The 27,464-nt window shown below is 41.4% G+C and overlaps 1 protein-coding gene across 4 annotated transcripts in view; it reads right to left on the reverse strand.

Annotated features, from left to right (window-relative positions):
- MAPKAP1 (mitogen-activated protein kinase associated protein 1) overlaps nt 1-27,464 on the reverse strand; it is a 138,640-nt gene that overhangs the window by 107,314 nt on the left and 3,862 nt on the right. For all 4 annotated transcript variants that reach the window (XM_025194501.1, XM_025194498.1, XM_025194505.1 and 1 more), the window contains 2 exons: nt 12,015-12,342; nt 5,105-5,194 (listed from right to left, as the gene is read on the reverse strand). In XM_025194501.1, coding sequence (XP_025050286.1) covers nt 5,105-5,194; nt 12,015-12,273 — 349 coding nt within the window. In that variant the 5' untranslated portion in view covers nt 12,274-12,342. Of the gene's footprint in view, nt 1-5,104; nt 5,195-12,014; nt 12,343-27,464 lie in introns of those variants that run through there.

Raw genomic sequence — 27,464 nt, forward strand, 5'->3', positions numbered from 1 at the left:
GTCACCCAGAGCCAAAAGCTGCAGAATGGGGAGCGAAATATAAGAGAGGGGCAATAACAGAAAATATATATCTATGCCCTACTTGAATATTTCTTTTCTTGGTACAATAGGGTCCACAGATCCATGATATCTCTGCTCTATGCAGGCTCAGAGGCAGACCAAATCTGGAACCAGTATCAGATGAGGAAGGGCCACATCAGAGAAACCACCAGTTGAGATGGCTCCATAGCCTGGGGACTCTCTAACCAGTCTTTACTTGTACAAACTGTAACATTAACACTAAATAGAACAATTCTCCTGAAGAGCAAGGCCTTCAGTGAATAATATACATGGGGTACCAGCCAATGATCCAGTCAGTATCTTCTCCCAACTGACAGCCCATTCAGGGAGGTTTGATCTGTAGAGCCCAAGAAAGGACATTTGCAGGTAAGTCACAAATAAATATTTCTACTCCATCTGTCCATGATTTCCAGAGCAAACGTCCACTAAGGGAGGGGAGTATTCATGATTATGTACCAAGACAGAAGAGGATGACGTCAAGAGATACTAGGATAGACCAGTAAGTAGCACCTATCTCCTGACGACCTTAGATGATAAATGGATTTGCAATTCATAGAATTCAGGAGAGGTATGAGGAAACAGGTGGTTACTTCACAGATTTCTCTGCATGAGGTATATAATCTTTCTGCCCCTGAACTGCCACACCTCTGATGGCGTCAGCTTTGGTTTTTAAAAGATAGAATTTTGCTTTTAGATCTGTATGCTTCTGAGACAGCGACCTGGAAACAGATCATTCTGAACCCTTCTTTCCCTTTGACACGAGCTGGTAAAGAAGAAACACAACATTTTTCTTTTGAAACTGAGCTATGTGATGAATACATACTGTGCAGATTTCTCTTAGGGATGCGACAAAATTGGAAGGACAATTTCTCGAGCTCTATGGAGTCTGGAGTTAATCTTTGCTCAGTTCTGCATCCCACTTCATTTTCATGTAAAGTGCGCTCCCCAAGTTTCAGTCACCCAGACTCTGTCTACCCTGGGAGGTCTCTGTCATGGTAACTATGCTGGATGCCGATACCAACAGAGATGGGCATGAGTCGTTTTACCTTGGATTTGTATCTGCTCAGACTCAGCGACCTGATGGGAGCAACCTCTGCCAGAGGTATAATAAGAGGAAGCTCGGTACCTGCCTCATGTGAGCACGGGCTCAATAACAATGCCCACCCAGGAGACCACCGATCCCAGAAGATACAGGGAGCAGCTCACAAATGGGTCCTTTCCTGGAGAGACTGACTTCCCTCATCAAGTATTTCAGTTTCAAAAAAAGGCATGGGTGACAGTGCCTGCCTTTACTCCACCGCAAGGGCTCTACTGAAAGTGTTAACTAACCCTTGCCCCTGCTCAGCACAAAATTAACTGCATGGTTACCTTTTCCCAAGGGGCATAAGGAGTGATACATACCTACAAGGCTTCTAAAGCACCTGCAGAGCTCCCACATAAACACTCTCTCCTCTATGATTGTAGTTTAAAATGTCTCTCACTATTTGCGTCTCCAGCTCTGACTTGCAATGCTTGCCTCCCTTCCTACAGAGGTGAGCTCCCTTTGCGGGCACGTACATATCCATGGGTAAAGGGAAGGAAGCACACTCCAGACCCACCTTTTCTGCATTGATTTGCTGTCGCCTGCGAGAGCGAGAAGGGGCATCCGACGCTCACATTTACTCCCAGACTTCATGCCAAGAACTTATACTGAGGAACTTATCCTCACAGAGTTCAGTCAGCTCTCATTTTGTGCCCATTGGACTGACTCCTAGACAAATTCCCTGAATCAGTTTTAGTAAGATGAAGGAGATAGTGAGACTCTTTTTTCCCCCCTAGTGCTTACTGTTGAGGCAACTATTGGGGCCCAAATACCCTTGAAACCCTCTTTTCTTGTGCCTTCTTAATCCTCCTTGGATAGAGGTTAAGAGGATTGATCCCTCTTTCTTTGGCTCTGCTCTACCATGCTGCTCTCCATGAGGGTGAGCAGGGGCCAAAGAGTCCCCGTGACTTTGGGGAGAAACACAAGCACTTGTTCTAATAAAAGCAGGTGCCAAGAACTCGGCAATTTTAAGGACTTCTTTCCTTTTTTTTTTTCTAATGTAAATTTGCTTGAAAGCCAGGAAGAACTAGTCGGCCTGTTCGTGCTTTGCAGCTGGAGAAGTAAATAGAAAACTAACAGTTTCTCAGGGGGAGCTGCATCTCCCTCTGCCACTGGCTAACAAGCCCAGTCTGGCACCAGAGCTCCACAGAGCAGGCACCCCATGTCATGGGTCAGTGGGGCTAACTAGAAGAAAATACAAATAGCTTGAATAAAAACCAGATCTGAATGTTCTTCAGTGCAAAGACACAGCAAGCAATATAGTAAGTGTCATGGCGGGGTCCTCCAGGAGGGCCGTGATCTCCTTAAGGCCCCCTCTCTCCATACCAAGTTGGCCCAAGGGCACCCTCGAATTCTCGCCCGCCACGTCTTTGATGTTCTAATATATATTAGGGAGGCTGCCCCACGTCTTCTTGGACACGGTCCGTTGTAACCTCTGGTCCTGTAGACTCCCGGACCCCTCGTGGGTCTTGTCCTGCAAATGGGTGCTTCGGGGCACCCTAGCCTTATGGGCTATGCGTGGCTCCAACCACCCCTTATACCACGCCCCAAGCCTCGCAGTTGGAATAGATGTTGGTCTGTCACATTTACACTCGCCCTCTCTGGGGTCCTCTTCGTAGCGCTGTCTTCTCTCAGGAATCCTCTGCGCTGTTGCCCTCTCTCTGGGGCCTTCTCTGTACTGTTGCCCTCTCTCTGGGGCCTTCTCTGTACTGTTGCCCTCTCTCTGGGGCCTTCTCTGTACTGTTGCCCTCTCTCTGGGGCCTTCTCAAGTGCTGCCCCCTTCTCTAGGGCCTTCTCAACACTGCTGCCATCTCTCTGGGCCTTCTCAAGTGCTGCCCCCTTCTCTGGGGCCTTCTCAGCACTGCTGCCCTCTCTCTGGGCCTCGACATGTCCGTACTGGGGCTTCTCAATAGTGTCCCCTCTCTGGGGCTCGCTAGGCCCGCACTGGGGCTTCTCAGTAGTGCCCCCTCCTGGGGCTGGGGTCTATGCACCCCGTACGCCACGCCCTCACTGGCGCTGGGGTCCCCACGCTACTGTTGGCCCCCTATGAGGCCTCCTCCAACCCCTAATAGCCTCACCCAAACCACCGGTGATACAACCACAAAGCAGAACACAAGCCCCTAGGCTACAACATAACTTAAAGCCACCCGGCTAAATCACAGGGCTCAGACATCCTTTACCCGGCTTGAGCTGTACCTGCGGTCAGGCTTCTCCTCGCATCATTGCTCCAGGAGCTCCTTTCTCTCTGGCTGCTGGCAGGGAACTGCCCTGGCCTCAGCTCCTGGGCTTTATAAGAACCAGGCCTTGCCCTTTACAGCCAGCTGACGGCTGGCAGGTGTGGGTCGTTTGCTGCCTCCGGTTGCCCTGGCAACCCGCAGGTGGGCTCCTTATTCCCTGCTAGGGCTTTTTCTCTAGCAGTTTCTCCTCTTTAGGAGCAGAGCACCTCGGTGCTCTGCGACAGTAAGGAATAACAAACAAGAAGAGAGGACTATACCTTGAGTGGTCAAAACATTGAGCAAAAGGAGCTGGAGATTATGGTAGATTAAACCTTAAAACCTTCACCACAGTGCTTAACAGGAGTAAAAAGGCAAAAACATTTGAGGACGCATTAGTAGAGGTATCAAACATTCTGGAAACTGTATTTGGGGATTAGTGCAACCATGTCTGGAATCCTGTGAGCAGCTCTGTTCATTCTCATAAAAAAGATATTAGAGACCTGGAAGAGGTTCTGCAAAGGGCACCCAAAAAGATACAGGGACTTAGGCAGAGATGAGATTACATAGAGACCTCATTAAGATAGACATACATTTTGAAAGAAGTAGGCATGACAGACCATGCAAGCCTTTGAGAGTGTGTGTCAAATACAACATGAACAGATACTAGCTTGAGCTAAGAACTAAGAGAATTGGGATGAATTTTTTTTTCATATATTGCCATTTAAATTACAAAGAATACCAGTATGGGGAACTAAATTATTCAAAAAGAGAGGTATAGATATTTGCAGGGGAGACAATAGTTACACTGGTTCCAAAAATAAGGAAACCAAAAACAGCATTTCTGGATTAAGTTAATTCTAAAATTCCTTGAGATCCTATGTTTATAGATTACACTGAGAACAAGAACCATCTTTCATTTTTTGATAATGATTCAATCAAGTGAAGGCAAGATAGAAAACTGCTTAAAAGCCCCCAAAAGCCTACAGGTCCCTGAAGGCAAAGGTCAGCTTTTTTTAATAGCATTTCTCTATTTTAATAGTCTTTTTAAATTCCTCCTTACCCAGAAAAGTGACAGAATTATTTTTACAATCTGAAAATGCAACCTTTACAAAAATTAATTATACATACACTCATCCATAACATCAAGCTTATTTGAAATATATTCTCTCACTTGCTTAAACAGAGGGGTCTTCCATTCTGGATGGAGATGTTTTTAGCATGCCTACCTATATAGCACGCAGGGTCAAATCTCACCAGTTGTTTGATTCATTAAACAAGCTCCCCACTAAAAAATCCCAAGCATAATTTCATTGTCCTCAGTGTTGATTTATCAAGCTAAAAAGAGCCTTAAAAATGTAAGATAAACAATGAAATTATAAGCTACCAAGTCTGCAACCACTGTATTAACAAGCAATATTTATTTTGAGATATTCTAAAAAATCGTAATTTATTAAATCCAACCAAGGACAGTAGCTTTTAAACAATTTCTTTATTTTCTCTTTGTCATTGTAAATCATCGTGTGTTAGTTAGAGCTGAAAAGGAATGGGGTCGAGGGAACTGTAGTCAAATATCTATGGGGAAACACACAACGGGGGGGGGAGGGAGGAGGGGGGAGGAAGAAAGTCATAATTATGAACTGGTATTTCCCCTATGCCTGGGAAGTGCAAGTAAAAATTACAAACTGAATATTTTGCAAACAAATATCAAACATAAAGATGACAGTAAAAGTAAAATATATTTTTTTACCTGAATAAGAAGTATTTCTGTCTTTCCACTGAACATTTTTGCATTTTATCTGGTTTTGTCTCTCTTTTCGTAGTCGTTCTAGTCTCTGAGCTTGAAAAGAAATATTATAACTATAAGTTTGTCAATGAAAGTTTACTATAAACAAAGACATAATTAACTACCTTTATATGAATAAAGATGTTTTATACTGCATATGTAGGGGGAAAAGTCATAAAATTTTAAAGGTGGCACCCCTGAAAAGCAAATACCAACAAAAACATGAAAATGTTCTTGATTTATAATTGAAATTAGAGGATATAAAACATTAATAGAGATCATAAAGATAGTATTAACATGGAAGAGAATAATAAAATGTGAAAACTTCTGTGATTAATATGACATTTCATTATATAAATCATTAATAACGGTCTTAAAGGAATTTTAATGCACAAATGAACTGAAGTGAATATTACATTACAGGAATAAAATTACTGTTATGAATTACTCTACCCGTTTCAAAAATTAAAGATAAATGAACTCAGACTAGACTATTAAAGTTTTAAATATAAAATCCTTTATCTAAAAATCATGAAAATTATAAAATGTCAAAGCTATATAAATTAGCATAGCTTTTTCTTCAGTGTGCTGAAACAGTTTATAGGTAGTAAAATAAATGATTTGTATCTTCACAACATTAGTTAAATCTTTAAAAGAATATAATATTTCTTTACATATTTTGACTCAATCTCCAAAACGGGGATTAACAATAAGCCTCAAATAGTTCAAATATCAAAAAACTGAGACACTAGGGGCCCCTCTGATGCCTTAAATTCACTTATTTTTAACACTACATTTATCTCGGAAGATGAACTGTCAAGTAAATAACCTGGTAGAAGCTACCCCAAGAAAATGACCACCAGAAATTACTGATGCAGTAATGCATCCATTGCCAACAAGAAAGCAGATTAGACTGGCAAGTAGAACTAATGCTTTTGGTCATTCAAGGAAACAATTTGCTGGATATATTAACAATTTTGATGTATTGAGATCATTCATTAACTAAAATGGGCCCTTAGAGGAGATTTTAAAATACTAAATTATTCTGACAATTTTAAAACATAATTTTAATTTCTGTGCAATTTTACTAGTAAAAAATCCCCCCAAACTTTGATAAATATATTCCAGACCTTCACCTCTTTGTACTTAGTAAAAAACGTTTGGCTCCCAACTGCTGTTCTAAGTATCAGATTCTCAGCCAAATCGCTGATGAAAAAAATTGCCAGTACTAGAGGTAATGCCTTAAAAATAAGATCCACAATGATATTTAGGGGCCTCGATGCTTTTGTGGATCTTGGCCAAAGTGTAAGAAAGAAGTGGGAACATTTCCACTCATAACTGCAAAATGTACAGCATTAAATGCTATTCTGTTGTGAAAATTATATTTTAAAAGGTGCAGTCATATCCCTCTAAATTGTTAGTCAAGTCAGTTAAAAATTACCTTCCAAAAAACATTTTTGATTTGTACCACTATAAAAAGCATCCCTCTCAAAACTGCCTGACCTGCAGCCCAACACCCCTTATTAGTAAATATGTCTGCATTTACAATAACTTTTCACTTTTTGAAATGTTTTTGTCTTCATCTTTCGCTGTAACCAGGGAAAGGGATGGAGGAACAAAGAAAGAGTAGTGCTTCTTTTTTATTCAGCACCAGAGCCCATCATATCCAGTCGACAATGGATAAAGAAGGGACCATATCCCGCCAAGTACAGAGGACCCTCTCAAAGCCACATGCATTTTTTCAGGCCTACAAGGTCCTGTGTGAGGAGCGCAGAGCTGCTCGTACATGAAGGAAGGGGGTTCTGCACCATTCATAGATTCACAGAAGTAGGGTCGAAAGGGACCTTGTAGTCCCTTTCAAGTCTGACCACCTGCCTGGGCAGGAGAGAAAACTGGGCTCAAATGACCCCAGCCAGGTAGACATCAAGCCTCCTCTTAAAGACCCCCGGGGTAGGAGCCAGCACCACTTCCCTTGGGAGTTGGTTCCAGATCCTAGCTGCCCTGACTGCGAAGTAGTGCCTTCAGATGTCTAGTCTAAACCTACTCTAACAATTTGTGGCTATGTGGGGGAATGTGATCATTCCCCAAGGCCTTCACACTCAGCTAGGGTGTCTTCCTCTTCCCTAATCTTTCTAGGCTTCCTAGAAATCCAGCTAGAGAAATCTGGTTTTGTACAGGGAAGGGTTAATGTCCCCTTCACCAAACAAATGGAGACACGTGCAGTTATTCCATCTCAACAAAATTCCTTTTTCAGAGTCCTTTCCTACATAAAGTTGGTTCCAAATTATCATTCATTACATAATTGTACTATAGCAACTCTAAATTAGATGGAATTATCAGTATCTATTAGAAGTTTGAATTATTTAAGGTTCATTCTCACAAACGTATTAGTTTGAAAGCTTTCAGTGTCAAAAATTTCGTTGACCATATGTAGTCTCTTTCCATTAAATATTAAGAATTTGATGAGCCTTTGTTCTTAGCCCTGAGTTTTGGGTAGAAGAAATTGTTAAAGCCCTTCACCAACTGTAATAACCTTTTCTCACCACCTCCAGGATTTTTTTAGGATTTTGGGGGCAGGGAAAGGGGTCAGTGAGAGGAAGGAGGGGCTGGTAAGGACAGCTTTCTACTTTACAACCCTTGAGTAACTCTCAAGGTTTAAAACCTGAAATCGAACCTACTCTAAAACATATAAGCAGAGAGAAGTAGTACTCAACAGCCAATGTTTCTGTTGCCTGTAACAAGTGTTGAGTCCCTCCTGCCGCAGTAAAGAGCCTATTTCCACAGCTTGAGAGACAGCAGCAACACACAGGTAAGGCACTAAAGGCTGTGTAATGAAATGGATTTTGATTAAACCATTTGAATTCAGCTCCATCCAAAACAAAGGATGGTAAATGAAAGCTTACATAAAAAAAAAATCTTGTAAAAGCATATAGCTGGATATGAAAATAATAGAGAATAAAAATGAGATTCTACCCTAAGAAAATGTCTGCCATTATCTGCTAGAAGACAGGACTACTCCACCTACTATGCTCTAACACAAAGCATCTCAGCTACGTGTCAACAAACAAACCAAGTCTCCTGTTCTTCGGGACAAAGAACGAACGCTCAAACAATCAGCCATGAAATTAAGTAGCTAACAAAAAATAACCATATAACAATAGCTAAGCACTGGTTGCAGTTTCATAGTTAGACTGAGTTTCACATTCAAAGGAAATATCCAGCCACTGAAGTGTTCTGTGTATGCAGAATACTGTTCATCTTCCTCAAAATGACAGAATTCACTCAATGAATATAGAACGTATTTTCTGAACATTTAAAAATAAATCAATTGGCATCAGAGTTAAAACAAAGGCCTTTTTAAGACAGTGTTAGTGCCTAGTGGCAAATGATTTTAAATCTCAATGCGTAACATAACACACACTCTTCTATACAGGCAGTCCTCAGACTTATGACAATTGGTTCCTGGAAACTGGGTCTTTAAGTTGAAACGTTGTAACTCGGAACCAATTTCCCCATAGGAAACAATGTTATAAATGGGGGATTGGTTCCTGAACCAAGGCCCGACACCCTATTTTCACCAAAAACAACCCAGAACGTTGTACTCAGTCAATGATAGATGAGTAATGTAGCTACATTAAAGTATTTATATTGTAAATAGCAATCATATTATTTGTAAAGACTTCTTTGAGGCGACCTTGCTGGACTTTTTGAAGGGCTCTTGCTTGGATTTTTGGAAGGGCCCCTGGCTGGAGTCTTCTCAGGAGTCTTGGCTGCAGGTTCTTCTGGAGTCTTGTCTTTCTTAAAGAAAGTGTCCAAGGAAGTTTTGGCGATGTTCTCCAGGGAGATGGGCAGTGCAACGAACTTGTTCGCTGGTGTGGTGTGGTGTCGGATCAAGCGTTGTAAAGTCGAAAACAGGGTGTCAATTTATAAACATTGTAAGTCGAGGACTGCCTATATACCCACATGGGTAAAACCCTTAGGAATCTTCTGCACTAGGTATTTTTTAAATAAGTAATGGCCATTTTGACTTTATTCTTTATAGATAAGAATCATAGAAAAGTAGGGTTGGAAAGGACCTCAGGAGGCCATCTAGTCCAACAGCTCTTCTTCAAGGGGGCTGGTGCTCTTTAACAGGATTTTAAGAGGAACTGTTCAAATTAGCAGATGACTCTTCACCATTGGACCAAAATCAGAAGTGACATCAGGTAAGACGGCACCACCTCTCACTGGAAATGAAGTCAAGCTTCCCTCCAGGAAGCTGTGAGCCCTGTTAGCAGAATTTTTGAGAGTTCTGGAACAAGCTACATGAGAGAAGTCTGGGCAGTTAATAGTTACTTATACCTCAAAGCATGAAAGGGATGACCCCCCCTCCCTTTTTTTATTTTTTTTACCTACCAAAGCTAACTGAGCAAGTTATACAAAAGTTTCATTCTTTTTTGACGTCCATTAAAGTCCTTGAATATAAGATTTTCTGTCACCAAATTCTTCAGACTAACTAATTATTGGGTATGCATATTTTGTAAAAAGTATTTTATTAGTTCTAAAATTGTAGCCATTTAATAGGATTACTCCTTGTTCTTGTATTATGGAAAAAGGTTAAATAGGACTGAACTTACCTTCCCTGCTGCTCTGATTGTTTCCCATCATGAGCTATGAATGCCTTGGTAATTTCACTAACTGCATGGTGGTACCAGTGTACATGAGAGGAGAAGACAGGGGGACATTCAAGAGCATATTATGAAAAGAAAGGAAAAACTGGCAGCAACCTGGCTCTCCATTGGAGAGACTGTGCTAACCACTATATTAAACCTGCCACTAACTGGGAAGTTAAATGATTTCAAACAAGAATTTAATGTAGTTTTTTTTCTCAAACTACCCACTCACTGAACTTATCTGGCAGTACCACTCTTTGGAGCAATTCCACAAATCAGAAAACTTTCCCTCTCCATTTTTGTGTGTCATAACCGCAACTACACCGAAATAGCTCTCAAAGAAAGTACTGTGATACTTCTTTGAGAAGCACATTCAACTTCTTAACACGTTTCAGTCAAAATGCAAAACTATATTTAAACACCCTATGCCAAATTTATCAAGAAACCTAAATTATGCTTAATCAATGCTATTCATTATTTTTCATAACTCTGGACAATACTTTACTTTTAGTAAGAGTACCTTGAGATACTTAATACTGTACACCACTAGATAGGTAGAATATAGTTAGATTTATTTCTGAGCTCTAGGTGGTGTTGTAATACCTACAAAAAATTTAAAACTGCATGCTCCTAACCAGGAAATAAATCCTCCTCTTCCAGGCTTTCCACATACATTCAACTCTGCTCCCCCATGCAAAAGGATGGAGAAGTGATACTTTCTCCTCCTCAACAGAAACTGAGGTGCTCATATATGTTTAAAGGGCAAATCTCTTTAATTTGTTGTGTTTTGAGAGCTGGAATCCTATTTAATTTTCCTCCAGGTGGAGGATACAGCAAGATATTAAGATGACAATATAACTGATATTATACAACCAGTGCTGGTTATACACCCAATATTTTGCAGATCTATTAGACCCTAGCAGCACCAGGAAAAAAATGGATAAACTTTGATAGTCCAACAAAAATTAGATTGCTGAACTAAGATTTAACTTAAATCCTAAGACCCCCATAACATAGTTCCTGTTGTGCCTTAGTTCTATACTCTTGGCACTACAAAAATCAGCTGTTGGCTAAAGCTCCACAAGAGGCCATCCAGAGACTGACCTACTTTGGCGCACACTATCAGCATTCACTGTGCATATCCTGAACATCCCATTGAGAAACAAACTACTCTGGGTTGGTTTTCTCTGGCCACAGGCTAACGGTGTGCACACAGGCAGCTGCTGCACGCCCTCCTTTTCCTCTCAGTTGTCCTCACTGTTGGCAATCCCTTGATTCGAGGATGCTCTCTACCGCCTAACCTGCGTGCATACCCCTGCCCCAAGACGACTAACACTAGCATGCAACATTACAGACATTTAGCAGAGAGAAGGAAAATGACAGGTTACTTCAGCAGGTAGTTTTTAGACACCTGACCTGCTCTATACACTCAGGGGTAGCAGGACTCAAGATTAATTAGAAGCAACAACCAGGCCACCAGCTCCCTCACTTCACTTAAGTGAGCAATTGAAAGTTTTCCGCATGAAATGTGGTAAATATGAAACAAACCCGCGTTACACTCATTTCTTCACTTCTTTCCAATTCCCCCTCACTCTGCCTCAACAGGACATACAAGTCCTCTCCCATCCTATCCCCAAATTGTTCCATTCTTCTGGGATTTCTTGTCCTCTTACTCCTTTCTTTCTCTACTTGATTTTTTCATTGTTTTTAATCCTTGCTACCAGAAAGATTGGGTTTGATACCCCACTAAGAAGACGCTTCGTAAAAAGTACTTGTGTACCCAATTAATGTGACCCTGAAGGCCTGATCCTGGAATTTTGGTGTTTGTTGGTTTCATTAAGGAATGTTTTAAAACTAATTCTTTGAGGAAAATTGAGTACTTAAAATTTCTTTGTATGCTCTATTTGGCACGAGTAAAAAAAAAAAAAAAATCAATTAAAAATTAGATTACAGCATACTTAAGAAATTGAACTGTTATGCTTTTTTAATGGAAGTGATCTACTTATACAGCCATACGTTAGAAAGGAAAGGGCCAACAGATTTTTAGACACAGTTGATCTTACTGGAGCAGGGAGATGGACTTGCAGTCTCCCCCATGCCTACCTTCTATTATTACTTTATGCGATTCTATGAAATGGCAAGCAATCCTATCAACAGTCCATGTAAACAAGGTTAAACTTTTAATTTAAACTCTAGCAGATGTTTTTTCAAATATCATTTACCTGTGTTAGATCGTCTTCTAATCCCAAAGTCCCAGCTTGAGGTAATATCGACTGATTGGGAATATACATAACCCTGAGTCTCCCCATTGCTTCCCTGCATTTCTGAACCACTGTCCCCATTTGTTGAAGAGGGATTGAATTTCTCTAGGTCGACATCATGATCTATCAGGACCATTTCACACATCCCTGTGTCGTCACTGGTCACATGTGACTGCCGAATATGAGCCAGTATAATGGTTGGGTTGTCCAGGAAGGCCATGCTGTCCTCAACTCCACCACCTTACTATGCTATCTTCTTTTCTCCATGTTGCTCCATGAACATGCCTACCTGGAAACACAATGAACACAGCATTTTCAGAAAAAGGGAGTGACCAGCACCTACTCAAAGATTTTTTTTTCACATTCAGAGTGGAAACTTTAGTAAACTTGGTTTTATACACCAAATTATTTCAAAGTGATGATGATTTCATAAGACCAGTTGCATGCTATCTTCTTAGAGTGCCAGTTGTTCTGCGGGACAATTAAAGACTTGATTTCCAAAACAACAGCCTAGAATAAATTAGTGAATCAAACACACCCCATGGTCAATAACTAACACAAAACAAAGGGTACCACATGCTACCACTCTGTTCAGGATGGTTTCCCTTTTGTGGACTCGGCATCTCCCCTCTCCCTCAACCCTGGCTTTAACAGGGGCAGCCTGCATCCTCCCCTCAGCCCCTGTAATACCCAGAACCATCAGCCACCAGGAATTTATTTTCCTTCACCATTGCCATGAGAAGAATGCTCCGATATCACCTCTGTCCCTCCTACTCTGTTATCTTTGTGCCCTCCCCTACATACCACCTCTTGAATGCTTGGTTTTAGCTCCCTGACACCACCTTTGATCTCAGATTCATTCGCTTGTCTGAAGCTTGCCCTCCCTCTTAACCCTTCTCCTTGAGTTCTCAGCTCCCTCTAGTCTTTCAACTCAGCTTTTCATCTTCTGCTCTATGACTTACTCTTGAAAAGCAAGCATAGAAGTTGTGCTAAACCAGTGATACACTGAGCTCCATCTCTTCACCTAACAGAGACTATTCTGTAACTGGAAATTCTCCCCAGCTCCTTGTGCTGTTGAATTAGATCTAAAAACGAAGAGAGTTTTAAAGACAATTTTTAGGAAAAATTTAAGAAGAAGAGAGGTTTGCAGCTCAAGACAGTACTCAATTCATACCTGCTGCTCTATGAATTAATACGGGACAATTAGTATTATGCATCGTATACCAATGTGCCTGAGTCACTTGTACTTAACTAGAACCTTTCATTCAAAGGACTAAAATTGTTTTACAAAAAAGCCCTTAATGTTATAAAACCTTCCGAGAGATGTTATCACCATTTTACTGAGGCTCAGAGTGCTTTGCCTGAGGCCAGTGGCAGAATCAGAAGCAGGACCCAGAAGCCCAAACTTCCAATTCATGTGGTTTATCAAATGGGCGAGTCCTACCCACCACTAGAAAAAAATATATTTACCACAACTACAGCACTCAAGAGGTTAAATAAGCATTTAAGCACCAGTATTCTGCAAGAGCTCCTTCAGGAAAGAGAAAGTAATTCCAAGGGCAAAACTGAGAGAAAAAGGATTTTACTCCCCAACCAAGCACTTTCCCAGAGAAATGAGGTGAAACACTGCAACTGGACCATTGTCTGGCAGTTTGTGACAGTGCAGAATACAAGGCAGCATCAGACAAGTTTATCTCGGGAATAGCAAATCCACACACCATTTCACACTAAGTTTTGGAGATAGAAAATGTATTTTATAACCTAGAGGCCACTTACTAGACAGCTTTGGCACTGGGGCATCATGAATATCTGTATTAAACTATTAGAAGTAAAGTAATGCTTACTTCAAGCCAATCACTAATGGTGAGAAAATCAAAGTTATGGAGGAATCTAAACTTGTAGGAAGTCTTGCCCTCACTGCACTTTGGGAATTCATCCACCAGTCCCTCCCTCACATAAAACCATCCCAAGAGTCAGACAATCAAAATCCAACACAAGAGCTTACATTATCTTTACTCTTAAAAGCTCTTCTATACTCTGCTGCATCTCTCATATCCTTTTTCTGTTTTGTAAAGTACTAAGCAAATTCAAAGCATTATATAAATATGAAAAAATAATTCAAGGAGTATCAAGGATTTCAATAAGAGCAGGAGAGAAAAAAAGAGTCAACCTACATTTGAAAGAAGTACATCTCTTAAAGAATAATTCTCCTCCTACTACCAGTTTAAATAAATGATATCTAAATCGTTTTTGCAACTTTTATTAAATTCAGTTATGGGGGCCCAGCCAGATTATTTCCATTATAAAGAATTAAATGCCTGCCTCAAAGGCATCTCCAGATGTGAGAGACCAAAAGGCACATATCCATCCCCCCTTGCTGTAAATTGCCAGCTGAAGGCCTTCAGCAGTAAGAGTTTGGTTATCGAGGTTTGACCTCAGGAGTGCAGGAGACAACTAAGTGCAATAGATGGGTATTTTAAAAAGAAATGTGTTCCAGGTTGCATACTGAGAACATTCTTTAAATAGAATGATTTACACTTTACATGGTACTGGAAAAGGCACTGCTCACCTGCAGGCAGCGAGAACTTGCTCAAATAAGCAACAGCCTTAGGCTTCTAAAAGGTCTGCAAACTCCCAATCAAAAATTACTGCTGCCCCATCAATGTGTCATATAAATGTTGGCATGTTAATTGTGTATTTATAAGATTGTTAATGGTTAGTTAATTTACCTCCCACACTATTATTGTACTTGAAATGATTTAATGTCTGCTGAGGGAGTTAACAACATGTAACAGCAGATGCGAGATTTTTACCTTTCTACTCTGTACCCCGACTTCAACCTATTAACAATCAGCAAGCTAAATTGCCCAGGCTTCCTTACAATTTTATGCATGCAATCACTTTTCTCATAAATATGAATAGACAAAGTCCCCAGAAATTATTCTCTCTTCTATTCAACTCCTGAATTTAACAAAACAAACTCTTATTTCTTAGAAGTTATGTGAAGGTAACTTGAAAGCTTTTTCTTGGTAAAATATGAATTAACTGGAAATTCTTAAAAATTCCAATTCAGACAATAGACAAATTCAGACGGTCGGTCCGCATGTTCACCCCATACTTTAGCACTTGTAATCTGTATCATAATTATCATTTTCACTTTTGAGAGAGACAAAAATAATGGTTCTGATTTGAAGGACAAAGGCAAGGACATTCGAAGTCCAACCTCACAAACCCTTTCCAGACCAATATCAGCGGAACTACTCACATGGGTACAAGTGGCACGACAAGCTTTCAGGCACAAAGTGCCCTTCTTCAGTTGGTCCAATAAAAGATAATCACCAAAAAAACCTTTGCTACTTGGATATTTCCTGGATCATCATGGCTACAATACTACTCCAATCCTACTACAAACTGCAGGAGAGCTTTCTTAATTTACTGGGATGGCTATGCCAGCGTATCACAGTTCGCGTGTTTCTCAGAGCCAGGTGCGATCATTACAACTCCTGGTGTAGTAATTAACACAACAAAGTTGTGGACATTTTCACATCAGCAACTCTCACGTGTTGTGGTTAGACAGACAGATGAATAGGGAAAACAAAAAATAAGAACCCACCTCCTGACTCCGGGGTCTCAATCCACTGCTTTTACCATCCCAACAAACCTTCCTCTTCTGATACATCAAAGCCACATCATATAGCTTCAAAACTGAACGAGGCAACCTGGCTGCAGACATTGGCCTCGTGTTGATACAGCACACAAGGAGTATAGCAGGACACTGGAAGAAGTCACTACAAAACATCTCATTGTTCAGCTGCCCAAAATGTACACTGAAGGAGGCAAGAGTCTTAGAAAAAAGGAGTGTACGGTCAAAAAGTCCACATCTCGAGGCAAACACAGAGAGAGAGATCTGAAATTGAGGAAACAACTGAAATGTTGGCATTTCCTGACGTCTGGGTGCTCTTGGCAGCTAAGCACTCTTTTGATGTAGTTGTTGGGTGGGATTTTCTTTTTTATTTGTACAATGACATTCCACAACCATGCCATGATTTTACTAGCTATCAATAGACGATCCATCGCTGCACTGTGTATGCAATCAATGACAGGAAGCCTTGCTGCATTCCATATTTATCTACATCGTTCAGCCCAGAGCTCTCTGGAGTCCTGCCTCTATGTTAGGTGAAATAAAGCAGATTTCTGAAGGAATCCTACCTGTTCCCATTACACTCCCTCCAAATTCCACAATACTCCGACCTTTTCAACCTCCCTCCCCTTGGTTATGCATGCATGTGTGCACACAGCAAAGTCCTGAGCCACTGTGTACTCCATTCACTTCATACACGCACGCACATAAATTACCAATGGAATTTTAGGAGATAAATAGAAGACTATTTTAACATAATCCAGTGCGCACAACTTTTAAATGCTTACAACTCAGCAAAATCAAATCCAGTTTTCACTGGTCTATCTGCAACCTAAGATTACTGTCTCCATAAAATATGAAGTTTACAATACCACCTTCTCCTGATGTGCAAGTGCTGTTCAAAGGGCAAAGAAACAATTTTCTTTGGGAGAAAAACTAATTTTTTATATCTTCACACTTGAAGATGGGTCAGATGTTTGACGCTCTGGAAAAATTTACTCTCAGTCCTCTCAAGAACCAAATTTCAGCCAGAGTAATAAAAATCTGAAAAAGCTGTAAGCAACCAAAAAATGACCTTGTATAATGGAAACATTTAGGAAAACTTAACTGTATTTGTCACTAATCTCATTGCCTTGAAGCAGTGGCTTGTACTCTTAAGAATTCAAGAGCAACTGAATCGCTCTGAAATATTATGCAATACAGCAAAATAATACTTTTGTAATACAAAGCTCCACCAGAAGCCAATGGCACAGAGTGAAACACACAGGAAACTACTGATGGACCTTGCTGCAGAACTATTTATTTTAAACACAGCATCAACGTACAATTTATGATTGGGCTGAAGGGGATCCAAAAGACAGCAAGAAAGATGACCAGGAGTTGGGAAAGCAAGTCACAGGAGGAAAGGCTGAAGGAACTGGGAATGCTTAATTTGGAGAAAGGAAGATTAAGGGGTGACATGGTAACAGCTTTCAAATATCTGGAAGGCTGCCATAAGGAGGACGGCAAACAACTGTTGCCCCTAGCTGATGAGGGTATGGTAAGAAGCAGTGGCTTTAAACTGCAGGAAGGTTCAGGATAAAGCTCAGCAAAAGCTTCCTGAGCATCAGAACAACTAGACACTGGAGGAAAAGCACTAAGAGAACTGTAAAGTCTCCTCCATTGGAGGCTTTTAAGGATGAGGTATCTGTCAGGAACAGTTCTGGTACAGTAAAACCTACCTCCAGGCAGAGGGTTGGTCTGGATGACCTTTAAGGTCACTACCAGCCCTATGATTAATTGTCCTACAAAAAATACTGTTGTAATGCAAGACATCCCTTTCACTGGAACATGATAAAAGAATAATTAGGCAACAATTCTTATTAAACAAAATTACACAATAATTAAACCTACTTTTGCCATTACCTTAACATTAAATGCTAATGAGTCTAATTTCATATTTACATTAAAATTAAAGCTTATTCATATGAACACAGAAAGAGATAATGCGATCATTCAGAATAATTGTCACAAGTTGCTATTTCCACACTATGAAATAGCACATCTTATATACGGTTATGGGAGAAAGAGAACGGCTATTGATTGAAGGGTATAAAGATAAAGCAGTTACAGGACGACAATGCAAACACATCTTGAGAGGCTACAGGAAATATAGGCAAGTTTTCAATCTCTGCACCGAAACACCTGCAGTTCCCATTTCAAAGCAGACAGAATAATAATTATCAGCACAGAGATAATCTGTATTCTCAATACTACATAAAGGTTATACAAAAAAATACAGTGACATATTGATCTAAAGCTTGAGAGGTTGGACAGGAGAAGGGGAAACAAATCAATAAATCTGGAAAATGTTTACTATTTTTGGCAGAGTTCACTACAAGCCAAAATCTGTTCTGCAAACTGTTCCGAAAGAGCACAACAGAATTAAAAAATTTGGGATGGGAACAATACCTTCTGAGACTTGGCCCAGATTTATATGATTGGAGGTTTCCAAGCAGTAAAGTGAAGTTTATATCCATAGTAAAGCAATACGCATAACAGTGAACAGATATGTTTGTATGAAACAAAATACTGGGTTTTTCCAAGACCATAACTTGACCCTGCTAAAATACATCTGTTGCCGATTGCTAGATTAGCCAGTTCATTTTTAAAAGGCAAAGGGATTAAAAGTTTCACTGTCTTATTAAAGCTGAGAAATTTAAAAACAGAAGCTACTAATACCCATTTTACCACTCAGTTGTAAAATACCAGTCTGTAAAGTGGGGATACTGATTACCATCTCTTTTGCAAAGCACTTTGAGACCTACCAATGAAAAGTAGTTTATAATACTTAGCTCTCATACAGTATTTCACATAATAATGCAAATACTGACAGGCCCTTAACTAATCCAGTTTCGGCAGGCCCCAAGTTAAGCTAACACACTGTCTCTGGGAAATAGGACCAGATTTAGAATTTGTACTTTTTATTCCAAAGTCAGACCAATATTAATTTCTGTGTAAAATGTATAGATTAATCTTTGTAGCAGAACTGCATGTGACCTTAGATAAGTCGAGTCTACCATTTTCTGAGGTAATAAACACACCGTGGATTAAATGATGGGTGGGTGGGCAATTATTTCAGCTGGCGGGCCACTTAGCGAGTTTTGGTGAGCTGTTGAGGGCTGCATACACAAAAACTTTTAGAAGTTATCATTTTAACAAAGTTTAGATAAAAAACAATTCATAGACTAAAATTCAAACATTTGCTATAACATTTTAATTTTATTTAAAAAATATTTTTTGTCCGGATTTATATTTTTTGAGTAGCGTAGTAGTGCAGCTTCCCTTGCCTGGCTGGGCACGTGATGTACAGGAGGAGGAGGAGGAGTTGCTGGAGGCAGGAGCTGAGCAGTACCCATCTGGGAAGCTGTGCGTGTTGGCCAGGACCAGAGCCATCAGTGGGCATGCAGTGGGTGCAGGTGGGACTGCAGTGCGGGCTGTTCTGGGCAGGAGCAGGCAGGGCTTGGCCCCACATGGACACTGCAGGGGCAGTGGCAAGGCAGATGTAAATCAACTGGCAGGCCAAATCTGGCCTGTGGACCATATTTTGCCCACCCCTGAATTAACCAGATCTCAAGACACTAAAGGTGAGCTAGAGAGAAGTAAACACCAAACTCAAGCTGTTCGTTAGAACAAGGTACGCACACTGCTCAGTCCAGGTGTGGTACTACTGTCAACCCTAAATACTCAAACACCGTGACTCAAGCCCCCCAAAAGCAGAAGCCTGACTTAAAACTGACTGGCTTCGGTACGTATCGATGGCACCAGCTTAAGTGAAAGGATTCATAGTGGCTAGAACTGCTTCTAAGATTCACTGTATGGTTATTGAGTTAACTAAAGACTGATCAAGCAAATCTCCATGCCCTGAATAACAAAAGGTCATGATTAGACTTTGATGGACACTATGCTTAAGAAATAGCCATACTGTCCTAATCTATTCAGAAACCTTAGGAAAAACACAAATCTAAGCATAAGCGAGTATACAGATTTGGTTTAGCAACTAATCTGAGTTCCCACAGTACTGAATAATTCCATTTTAATATAATGCTTTAATACTGCAGCTAACAAAACCTAAATATTCATGAAGACATACAGCCACCCCTTTAAAATTACACTTACCATACAACATGGTAAGCGTCAATAAAATAACTAGAAATCTAGACAATTAATAATAAAGTTATTTATTGCCTTCTGCCTCCTGACTTCAGACTAACACAATGCTTGTCTCTACCAATGTTTGTGATTCTGTCTCTCCCTCTTTTTTTAAAGACGTTTTTCTCTAGGTATAAAAGTAAAATGAACAGAGGGGAAAAAAAACTATGCTTTCTTTTTATGTCCTACAAACTGCAGAAACCATGGATCACTATTTTTTCAGACAAAAATGTAATTTTTAAGTTAACTCTGTCCCTCGAGCAATTAATAAATTAGTTCCTATTAGATTTAAAATAAAAATAATCACACTTGGAACTTAAACCAAATTTCTACCAACTATGTAAAGATGAGAATAATATGAAACCCCCTGGAATTTAACATCTCTATTTGACTGCAGCATTTTAAAGTGATGTAAAAGACCAAGAGAAAAAGACAGATATATTAGGAAAGCAATACTGCTTTTTCCAACACCACACTGGCTGAAGTAGGAAGGTAAGAATGCACTTCAATGTTTTACTGGATCAGATCAGCCAAAATGATTTCAGAGAGCTTTCGACTGTACCAGTAGCTCTGGGTGCCTACTTTTGCACTGGTTCAGGAACAGTCTTTCCTTTTGCTATTTTTGTGTGTCTGATGAAAAGACCAAAATCAAATAATCCACATCCTCCACATCCCCTCCATAGAATCCTGTGCTTACAAGTTAAGGATAAAAAGAAACACACTTAAAAACCATTCATCAAATGCTCAAGTACATTCAGGAATTAATGCCTATTTTAGAAAAGCTGTCGCATTCCTTGGTTCTTAAATTTAGCAAAAATAAATACAGTCACCACTTAATGTGGTTTAAATGGGTGTTTTCATAAGCAAAACTGGATTCATGAAATTATGATGCAGGCACAAAACTTACTTCTGGCAACTAACAAAAACATTCTTTTGCCCATTTAGGGGCCTAGCAATCTGCTTTATCTAAAATATTGTGTTTCTGATTTATGGACTGTTTGGAATTCTACTACATTTTTGTTGTCACACTAATCAGGATGCAAATTATACCAACTGCAATATTTTATTTACTATGTGGTGGAGGGGGAGGAAGGAGGGAATGGGAGTTCCCACACACACCTCCCCTGTTTCCTGATCTTGTCAAAGCTTCATTTGACTGCAAACAAGCTGTTCCTTAGCTAAACTGAGTTATCCCACATTAGGATTTTAAGTAAATAAGTAAGTATACAAAAATGCAGAAATTATAAATTAGGGCAGACAAATCTGTATCTAGACTCATGCCTGCAAAGAGCATTCTATCAATATAGTGAAATGCTAATCTCCTAATTAACAACCTAATTAGGTAATTATGGCTTTGCAGAGGGATGCCTAAATGAAATATGACAACATGGTCACCTCTTTATATGGCACCTGTGGGCCTTTTCAGCTGTCACTGCAAAGAGTGCAATATCAATTTGAACAGATGACAAAGTGTTGTCATTTTTCATTCTGATATTGTACTGAACGGTTTGGATAGAAGCAGTTTACAAAAGCAGCATATTGCCTGGCTTTCGCCTGATCTAAATATGTTCAAACACTTTGCTTAATTTTTAATGTCCATGATTATGCTGAATTTCTTATGTTGGCTACTGTCTAAGTATTATGGAACATGCACTCTAAAAGCACAAAGTGATAGTATCGTGGTATACTGATGGTATAAAATGAGACTATGCTTCCTTAAAGTATACGTATGTTAGAATTTAATCAAAAACAGCAAAACAAAGGGTACATTTGTTCACAATGGGATTAAAGACCGCATTAATTTACAATATATATGCACACATTAGGACCCCGCCGGAAAAAAATACGTTCTAAAAGAATACGTCATTCCTATTACTGATGAACACTTTTCTGTAGATCCTGAGGAAGGACGGTTATGAGACAGTAAAACCGTGACTGCATGTAATAGGACTTTGGGTAAACAGGTATTTTTTGCTCTATCATCTTTCACTCGAGTGAACTGAAGGGTTACTTTTAACAATAGCAGGTACAACACATTTAGATGGAGAGATGGTGTTATGTAGACAAATCATCCTTAAAAAAGCAATATTTTGTATTCTTCCAAAGGCAGAGAGTTATGCAAAATGCTTTAAATACATCAATTAAGTCTCAGTGCTCCTGAGATTAATGTATTATATAACTATTTGCATAGGGGAAGCTGAGACACAAAGGGTGATGCAACTACAATGATAGCAAGTCCACGCAAAGAAAATAACAGGAACTCAGAGTCCCGATTTCAACGCTTCAGCTAGAACACAAGGCTAAATAAAACCGGATTTAAAAGTTATATACATAAATAAATACACAGCAATGTGTTCATTTATATTATTTCTATAAATGGATTTATTTGCACTTTACTAGGGATTTTTAATTTTCTACCACATTTACAGCCTTAAGTTGCTAGTGGGTATTTTGCATGTATTACAGTATTATTTATTTCCAGATAAGACTGTCATATATTACATGTCTACCTGCTAATAAATTTGCTACTTTAAATGCTTGTCCGTGGTGAAAGAGAGATGTCCCAGGCCCTCAGTAACACTCCAACTGCTTGAGCACCACACACAAAGCTGACAAGTCCTGGCCCTTCACATTCAGATCACTCCCCACATTCCTTGAGAGGTCTGCAGCAACCTCCCCCATTTTTCAGAAGCCATGTGGGGGTGGACTAGGTGGGCCCGAAGCCTGGATGGTGCAAGTCCACAATCGGTGGAGGATGCTCATTGCCTGTCAAGATTTCCTCAGAAAGGTAACACCACCGTTCTGCAAAGCTCACTTCCTGGCAGGAATTTTCCTTAGGGAACTGCCCCCGGCAGCCCTGGCCAGAGGACAGAAGGCCAAGAGGACCACACCTAATGCAGACCCTGAGCAACCCAGGATCCTACAGCCAAGGGCAGGCTCCATAGTTGACTCTGTGAGGGACAGAGAGGGTTCGCTATGCCCCTCCCTGCTTTGAGGGAGCAGAGAGTGGGGTGCAAGTTACATTCATTGCGAACGGGAGAGTGCTATGCTACAAGTCAGCATTTTTTAATTTTCAAATTGCTAATAAAGTTTCACATTTTACATAGAGGTTTATTCAGTTGCTCAGTTTCATGCTTAAAATGTCCACCTGCACTGAAAAAATGCACTCAAGGCCCTGACACTCCCTCCTCTGAGAGCACCACAACCTCAAACAGAATCAGGCAGAAGGCAGGGCCTTAGAGTACAATACCTTTGGCTGCTGACAGATCTGAAAAATACCCCAAAACAAACCAGCACTCTACCGGAAGAGGAACTGCAACCCTGCTTACCCAGTGTCTGTAGAGACTGGGTGATGCAGCAGGGCTTTTGGCGAGTTTTAGCCAATTGAATCAGCTTTAGATAAAAGTGACAAAAAGCCCCACTGAAGCGTGTGATCTATACAGACGCTGGGCGAGATGGGTCCAACTAACATGATGCCTCTTCTGGGAATGTGCTGCACCAAGTTTAAAGTAAAAAGCAATCAGGACTCATGGTAGAGGTGATACCTTTTATTAGACCAACTAGATTTTTGCAAAAAAATAAGAAATTCCTGTGCAGAGGAGCATCCCATCCATCTACCCCTCCATGAAACACCACAACCACAAAGACATATGAACACATTCCACCCACCAACAAACAACTTAGAGGCAAAAAGTTTAAAGTAAAGCACTGATGTCCATGTCTCCTCCCCCTCCCTCTGTAAGCAGTCTTACAGTCTAACAGCTTAGTCTGGAAGGTGCCCCCCTTCCCTATCTGATTTCAGAGTAGCACAGCTAATTATCTTTCTCTAAGCAGACTCTCAGCCTCAGTCCTGTGGAGTGGAGTGCCCTACTCAGCCTTTAAACAACCGGGAAACCCGGATACTATCATTGTACTGACAAGGAACAATGGTAATAAGCTGATGGAGAATAGGTTTAGGTTAGAGATCAGAAGGCAATATTTTACAGTTAGGGTGGCCAAAATCTGGAACCAACTTCCCAGGGAAGTGGTCCTCGCCCCTCCCTCGGGCAAATTCAAGAGGAGGTTGGACGATCACCTGTCTGGGGTCTTGTGAACCCAGCATTCATTCCTGCCTGTGACAGGGGTCAGGCTAGATGATCTGATCAGATCCCTCCTGACCCTAGCTACTATGATACTACAGGCTAGGCAAGGAGCACACTACTGCTCTGTTAATACAGAATTTGAAATCTAGATCATTTTTCCTTAAGAATACTAAATTCCACAGATTTATTTTTATTTTTATTTTTGCTACTGAGAAGATTTTTAATGAAAGCAAAAAATTAGCACTAGATGTAAGTAGGTTTATTGAAGTACAGTAAGATAATTAAGCTACTTAAGTGTCAGGAAGTGTGTGTGTGTGTGTGTGTGTGTGTGTGTTTCACCAATTGCAATTTTCTTACAATTTAGGCAGAACGCCCTGCCAGCAAAAACACTTAAAAACAGCTTTTATAGTTTAGCTAATTTTTTTAAATTCAAAATTGCAGACAAAATTCAAAGTAGTTTCTCAAAGAAATCAAATGGATGGATTGCAGATTGGCTGAAGGGTTGCACTCAGAGGGTGGTGGTGGATGGATCATACTCGACTTGGGGGGAGGTGGGTAGTGGAGTCCCCCAGGGCTCGGTCCTGGGATCTGCGCTGTTCAATTTCTTCATCAGCGATCTTGATGTTGGGGTGGAAAGCAACCTGTTTAAATTCACTGATGACACCAAAATTTGGGGGGAGGTGAGCACGCTAGCAGGGAGAGAGAGATTGCAGAAGGATCTGGATAGGTTACAGGGGTGGGCAAACAGGAACAGGATGTGTTTCAATACAGACAAGTGCAGGGTGCTGCACTTGGGTAGTAGGAACCAGCAGCACACTTATAAGATGGGGAGCTCCCTACTTGAGAGCACGGAGGCGGAAAGGGATCTTGGTGTCATTATTGACTCCAAGATGAACATGGGCCGACAATGCGAGGTCATGGTTGGCAGGGCTAACCGGACCTTGTCGTGCATCCACAGGTGCATCTCGAGTAGAGCCAGGGAGGTGATCCTCCCCCTCTATGCGACGCTGGTCAGGCCACAGCTGGAGTATTGTGTCCAGTTCTGTGCGCCCCATTTCAGGAGGGATGTGGACAACATGGAGAGGGTCCAGAGGAGGGCCACCCGCATGATCCGGGGACAACAGGGCAGACCCTACAGTGAGAGACTGCGGGACCTGAACCTATTCAGCCTCCACAAGAGAAGGCTGAGGGGGGACCTGGTGACCGTCTATAAACTCACTCGGGGGAACCAGAAGGGTTTGGGGGAGACGCTGTTTCCCCTAGCCCCCGCTGGCATAACAAGGAGTAATGGGCACAAGTTGATGGAGAGGAGGTACAGATTGGACATCCGAAAAAACTACTTCACAGTTAGGGCGGCTAGGAGCTGGAACCAACTTCCAAGGGAGGTGGTGCTGGCCCCTACCCTGGGGGTCTTTAAGAAGAGGCTGGATGCCTACCTGGCTGGACTCATTTGAGTCCCGTTTTTGTTTTTAGGGTTTTTTTTGTTGTTCTCCCGCCCTGGCGGGGGGTCGGGCTAGAAGATCTATTAGGTCCCTTCCGACCCTAAAACTATGAAACTATGAAATGTTCAAAATATAGCTTGAATCAGTTAAAGTGCTCTGACCTCAGAAAAGCAAAGTAATCAGACTTTTCTATGAAAAAGTACCCCTAAATATTTAAGTTACAAATACCATCCCTTGCATATACTTTTACTGCAAATATGCACATCAGTCCTTAACGATTTGACTTCAGGACTGCACATCACTCCTTAAAGATCAGCTTCACGACTACCAATTGAGGTATATAACTATAGGAATGGGTCTGTTTCACTGTTGCTGAAATTGAGGAGATACAGCAGTGAAAATGGGTAGCTCTGGTCATTTCCAAGCCTTCCACTAGGTGCTCAAATGAGGCTTGCAGGGCTCCAGATATTTGGTGGCTGGCAGCATTAACAGGCGTTCTCCTGCAGCCAAATTTCCAGGCCCATAGTGAGCCCCGGGGACCATATAACACAGCCCCAGGGCTGCACACAGATCTGGGTGTGCAGCATAGGATCTGGCCCACAACCTGAGGGCCCTGCACTGCTGATCTGGCCCACCTGGCCACAAGGCTGCAAACTGCTTCCCTTTTGTTTTTAGAGCAGTTGTGAAGAGTAGAAACAGTTACAAACTAGACAGTTACAGGCAGTGAAATAAACCACAGAGTGGTTTAGTTACAAAATAGACAGTGGGGCTGAAAAATACTATCCGTGAAGCAACTTCTGTGCTGAATGGATACACAAAGATAGATGTTTGTTACTATGTAGGCAAAAGGGGACAAACTTGGACTGGCATCCTATCAGTCATCTCATGTTCATGTAAGCGAGGTACCCTTGTTTTGGTCTGTATCAATAGTAAGAGTGCATTCGTAGCCGCACACTGACATTTTGAGCTCTGTGAATCTATCCACGAATAACACTTACTGTACTTCTCCATGCAGCTGTTTTGCACCACATGTAATTAAACGGAATATGAAATCTGCCGTGTAAAAGGTAGGAAGATTACCCTGACTGAATCCTGGCGTTTTTGTTCTCAATACTGATTTTTCCCCCCTTTAAAAATGAACATTTCCTGACAATTCACATGCTAGCATGAATCAAGTTTCTTACATTGTTTCTCCTGCCACCCAAAGTTAAGCCTTGAATGACAGCTTGGGATTTATTTTCTTTATTTGCATCGTCCACAGCATTTCTTAGGAAACGGGAGCATGTTCCAAAGAAAGTATTTGAGAAATTGACACGTTGCCTGGCTGCTGCTCTACAGCAAACAAAGTTAAACCAAATACATTTTGGACAAGAAAGACCGCGATCTCGTTTTTCTCTCGTCTTAACGGGCTCCGGCTGCCCGCGGCCGACCCGTTTCCATCCGAGGTGGAGATCTAGCACCTGGGACACGAAGCCAAACACAGATGAACAGATTCGAGCTCATTCAACCGTAGCTACATCTTCATCCTCTTTGCCTTTGACTTTTCAAAGCTGCTCAGCAGTTTGGGCCCTACGTTTCTGAGCTCGGCGCATGTTTTAGTTTAAAAAAAAAGGAGGGTGGGAAACATTATCTTAAAAAACCGCACCACAGCAACGCTTTCTAGATGCGCGTCCCACGACGCTGCAGCGAAAGCAGCGGGGCGACGAGGCGGCTGCACCGAGCGCAAAGCAAACAGCAGCGGGCGGCAGACCTGCCGCGCACGGTGGAGCTACTAGAGAAACGAACACGCTGCTTTTTGTGTATTTCTTGTTTTCCAAAATCTGCCCAGCGGACACGGGCAGGGGAAGCCGCACTTCGTCCCGCTCAGGGCGTGCGGACGAGAGGCCCGCGTGGCTGGGGCGGCGTAACGTGGCGCTGCACACCCGACGACGGGAGGTCGTGGCACCGGCACAGGTGGGAGAGCGGGCTGGCCTGCACGTGCTGGCCGGGGTGCGAAGTACCTCGCACTGCCCCCCAACGACATCCCCTCTGCCCAGGCTGTGGGGGGGCCCGGCCC

The sequence above is a fragment of the Alligator sinensis genome, unplaced genomic scaffold (assembly GCF_000455745.1).
Source record: "Alligator sinensis unplaced genomic scaffold, ASM45574v1 scaffold611_2, whole genome shotgun sequence".
NCBI lineage: Eukaryota > Metazoa > Chordata > Crocodylia > Alligatoridae > Alligator > Alligator sinensis.